The sequence below is a fragment of the Morus notabilis genome, unplaced genomic scaffold (assembly GCF_000414095.1).
Source record: "Morus notabilis unplaced genomic scaffold, ASM41409v2 Scaffold1498, whole genome shotgun sequence".
Lineage (NCBI taxonomy): Eukaryota > Viridiplantae > Streptophyta > Magnoliopsida > Rosales > Moraceae > Morus > Morus notabilis.
In genome coordinates this window covers 65624-70208 of record NW_010358258.1, presented here as the reverse complement: position 1 = coordinate 70208, position 4585 = coordinate 65624, and the positions used below count along the sequence as shown (strand labels likewise).

At 32.7% G+C, this 4585-nt stretch overlaps 1 protein-coding gene across 2 annotated transcripts; it reads left to right on the top strand.

The window, feature by feature from the left end:
* Positions 1 to 25: 25 nt before the first annotated feature.
* Positions 26 to 2501, top strand: LOC21385623 (N-alpha-acetyltransferase MAK3). Of its 2 annotated transcripts, XR_002901663.1 has the most exons (5): positions 26 to 376; positions 472 to 592; positions 1097 to 1152; positions 1938 to 2257; positions 2395 to 2501. XR_002901663.1 is itself a non-coding variant. In XM_024161820.1 (4 exons), exons 1-4 carry the CDS (start codon positions 158 to 160, stop codon positions 2172 to 2174), a joined length of 633 nt encoding a protein of 210 aa, XP_024017588.1. In that variant the 5' UTR covers positions 26 to 157; the 3' UTR covers positions 2175 to 2501. The 2 variants fall into 2 exon arrangements, 1 of the variants encoding a protein (XP_024017588.1); XM_024161820.1 differs by having other exon boundaries at positions 1938 to 2501.
* The last annotated feature ends 2084 nt before the right edge of the window (positions 2502 to 4585 follow it).

The following is a 4585-nucleotide window of genomic DNA, read 5'->3' as shown; positions in this document are numbered from 1 at the left end:
TTTTTAAGGATATTTGTTCGTCTCGCCCGTATAAAATTTCTAACCCACCTGTGTAGTCCTAAGTAAAGGCCTTGAACTGAACCTCATTGCCGTCCCTCCATCTCCTTGGGGGAGGACTTTCATTTGTCGTTCGTTTGGGGTGAGAAAGAAATAAAGAATGGAGGCGACGAAGAAGACAGAAGAAGAGGGAAATGAAAACGCAGAAAAAGTAGTAGAAGAAGAAGAATTCTCGGCATCGGAGATCGAGTACGTGAGCTATGGCGGAGAACACCACTTGCCCCTTATCATGGGACTCGTCGATTCCGAACTCAGCGAGCCCTACTCCATCTTCACTTACCGTTACTTCGTCTATTTATGGCCTCAGCTCTCTTTCTTGGTACTCTTTTCCCCCTTTTCATTTCTAGGGTTTTATCTAATTTACTTTCGATTAACAAAAGATATATATATATATATATATGTATGATTGGGCAGGCGTTTCATAGAGGGAAATGTGTGGGAACAGTGGTGTGCAAAATGGGAGAGCATAGAAACACGTTTAGAGGCTACATTGCCATGCTGGTTGTGATCAAGCCCTATAGAGGAAAAGGCATTGGTATTAATTTTATTATCTTAATTTTTTTTATTTTACGATTTTATTTGGTATTCGTCGAGAACCCAACTTGAAATATATAGAAAAAAAAGGTGTGAAACTTAAATGTTATATATTTAGGTTTATAGTCGTTACTAAAAGATTGTGCTTTTACTACTAGTCTTGGGAATTTAATATGATACATTACAAATGTTTGGAGAAATGCTTGTTTCTTATAAAGTCTGTAATGATACTTACACATGTTTTGTATGTCTAAACAAAAATTTGCTCAGATATGCTTGTTTGTGCTGTTAAAATTTGTTAGTTTTAATGTAGACAAAGGATGTTCATTCCCTATATCTGTATTGAAATACTGATCGTATCAACCTTTTTTTTTTTTTTTTTTTCCTTTTCAAAAACTTAATTGTGATTTTTTTTCCCTTGTATTTCACCGAATTTTGCTTCGGTAAATTACGTGAACATGTAAAATTTGCCTTGACGGCTTTCTTTTTATTTTTGGATTTGTAGCTACAGAGCTTGTAACCAGATCTATTCAAGTGATGATGGAATCAGGTTGTGAAGAGGTATGTTAGCATGTTTATGGTCTTTCCACTTATTACATTAGTAATTTTATGGAAACGAACAAAGGATAGTTGGCGCAAATTAGATCCAATACCACTTATAAAGCCTTGTTTTTTATCCATACCACTTTTATTAGTGTAAGGAAATATGAATTTACTGAAACAATAGTTGACTCTTTTTATTTCTGCTGTTTTCTTCTAACCTTTATTCTTTGCCAATTTATTCTTCTTATTAGCCCTATACTTTGTCTTGGTTCTGAACCCTTCATCTAGAAAGAAATTTTCCATTGTTTCCCAAGTCTCTCTTGGAATGTACACCATACCACGTTTCCCCCCCTCCTTTCGTATCTTCCCTTTTCAATCTAGAAAACTTGTTCTGCAATCACATTCTTAGTGAACGACTGTTTTTATTATACATGTCATATGTTGAAACAATTGGTCAAGCTATTATTGGCTGGCTACCATGAGTTTTACATTCAGTGACCATCGGAACTTATTGGCGTATCCGGGATACAATGTGGATTCCTGGTTAACAGATTCTTCTAATAGTGCTGACGTCTAGTCAAATTCTTTAGTATTAGAAGGTTTCCTTTTCTATCTTCATATATTACACTTTTTCTGTACATGAACATAGCTATGTTGTTCCATTTCCCTTTGCTCACCTTCTGCATTACAGCCAATAAACCTTTATTTTTGAGTCTATTCATGACCATTCGATTGGTTTTGAAGTTTTGAATCAATCATTTCATACTAGTGCTTTATGTTTGTCTTATTCTTGTTTTATTAAGGTGACACTAGAGGCAGAAGTCACGAACAAAGGAGCGCTGGCTCTATACGGTCGTCTTGGTTTTGTAAGGGCAAAGCGGCTCTTCCGCTATTACTTGAACGGAGTTGACGCTTTCCGTTTGAAGCTGTTGTTTCCAAGTCCAATGTCGCAGTCCTCCCTACCTATTGTGGCAGACACAGATGGCAGCCATTGGCATAATGACCACATCCCAATTGAAGAATGTTCTGAGGTTCGTTGAGGCACATGTATCGTTCAACAATTTCCAGCTTCATACATGTTTTAACCACCCCTGCCTGTACTGCATAGAGAGTAATTTGTGAGGTAATTGTTATATTCTATGTTAAATTGTAACTAACAACGTCTCTTGTTGAGATAATCAACATTTGTTTTTTAAGTTTTACTTTTAAAAGGTTTTCTTCCTTTTGGAGGCAGTTTGTGACTCGTGTTTTAACTTTCAGGAACCTCTCTCTTCCAACGAATGCTCTCATCAGCACAATAATACTTGTTATGAATGGATTGTTGTATAATGTGGGTTTTGAGCAAAATAAGGGACTTTTCCCGTGTTCTTTTTTTTTTTTTTTTTTTTAGAATACCGATATTCTTTACTTATCAGTCGTCATATTTAATATTAAATCTATTTAAAAGTCAAATCAGATTAAAAAAGTAACACAAATCTAACGGCTATAAATAGAGAATACTGATGTTTTTTTTCTTTTTTTAAAAAAAGAAACATCAGAAAAATTCCTGCAAAATAAACCAAAAATTACAGAACTGCACAAACAAAATTCTTGTTTATGAATTATGTTAATTTTGCATAATTTTATGACACGGACTTGTCATATGACACATGGCATTATGCAATTAAAGTGCTTTGTTTTACGAAATCTTTTCATACGAATTTAATGAGTAAACGCAAGCAATCATGTGACAAAGGGGAGAGAGTTGCTGGCCATAACCTTTTTATTTTCTTTTTCTTTGTTTTTTTTTTTTCTCTCTTGACCAAAATTCTTTCTTCCTCATATTAGAATCATGAGAAATGTGGGCAAAAAGAGACTTTACAAATAAAAAAGGAAAAATTACATAGTATGCCACTAAAAATATTTGGAACATCAAAAGTATTCTATTAGAACACTCTTTTAAAGACTCCGACCATTTTTATTGGGAAGAAAAAAATAATCCGGTAATATACTCTCAGGATATTTTTCTAGTGAATTGAGCTGAATATTAAATTTATGTCATTGGATGGTATAAATGTAAAGAGGATATGAATATTAAGTTTATGTCATTGGGTGGTATAAATGTAAAGAGGACATCTTTTGAGTAACATTTTTTGTATTTCTCGAGACAAAAAGGGGGAAAAAAAAAACCTAAAAATCTCAGTTCCCCACCAATTAATTTGAAAAATTCCTGCAAAATAAACCAAAAATTACAGAACTGCACAAACAAAATTCTTGTTTATGAATTATGTTAATTTTGCATAATTTTATGACACGGACCTGTCATATGACACATGGCATTATGCAATTAAAGTGCTTTGTTTTACGAAATCTTTTCATACGAATTTAATGAGTAAACGCAAGCAATCATGCGACAAAGGGGAGAGAGTTGCTGGCCATAACCTTTTTATTTTCTTTTTCTTTGTTTTTATTTTCTCTCTTTACCAAAATTCTTTCTTCCTCATATTAGAATCATGAGAAATGTGGGCAAAAAGAGACTTTACAAATAGAAAAGGAAAAATTACATAGTATGCCACTAAAAATATTTGGAACATCAAAAGTATTCTATTAGAATACTCTTTTAAAGACTCCGACCATTTTTATTGGGAAGAAAAAAATAATCCGGTAATATACTCTCAGGATATTTTTCTAGTGAATTGAGCTGAATATTAAATTTATGTCATTGGATGGTATAAATGTAAAGAGGATATGAATATTAAGGGTCTGTTTAGTTCGCTGATTCGAATTTTTAATTCGAGTTGAGATGTGATTTTATGTGAGAACTTTTTACTGTAGTAAAAAAGTTAGATGTGATTGTTTGTGAGAGTTTTTTACTGTAGCAAAACTCGAATTCTAAATTCGAATCAGCGAAATGAACGGGACTTAAGTTTATGTCATTGGGTGGTATAAATGTAAAGAGGACATCTTTTGAGTAACATTTTTTGTATTTCTCGAGACAAAAAGGGGGAAAAAAAAAAACCTAAAAAGTCTCAGTTTCCCACCTATTAATTTGCTTCTCTCTAACGACTTCAAGCTTATTCTCAATCCATTTTCATTCCTCTGCTCCAAGAGTCGACTTTCCCTTCTTAAACTTGGTCGTCCATTATTTGACCAAAGAAAAAAAAAATCTCCCCATTTTCCGGTAATTTTGATATCTCTATCTTTCTATTTTTAGATATCTTGTTTGGAAGTTCTCTACTTTGTTTTCATCAATATTATTTTTTAAAATTTTATCCACCTATGTTTTAAGGAAATACTTCCATTAATCTATTAGCATTTATACTCAATTTTTACAATATGGAATGGAAACAAATGTGAGAGTAGAAGATATCAAAATGATAAAGAAGTGGATACACAAGAATTTGAAGATATGTTAAATTTTAATATTAAAATAGCAAAAACTTAATATTGTTATTATATTTAACTTTGAAGC

What these genes read in the sequence shown, in the direction of transcription:
- LOC21385623 (XM_024161820.1), top strand. Translation starts at nt 158, where the DNA reads ATGGAGGCGACGAAGAAGACAGAAGAAGAGGGAAATGAAAACGCAGAA. An exon ending in CTATAGAGGAAAAGGCATTG is followed by an intron (nt 593 to 1,096) that starts GTATTAATTTTA and finishes TTGGATTTGTAG; the next exon opens with CTACAGAGCTTGTAACCAGA. An exon ending in TGGAATCAGGTTGTGAAGAG is followed by an intron (nt 1,153 to 1,937) that starts GTATGTTAGCAT and finishes TGTTTTATTAAG; the next exon opens with GTGACACTAGAGGCAGAAGT.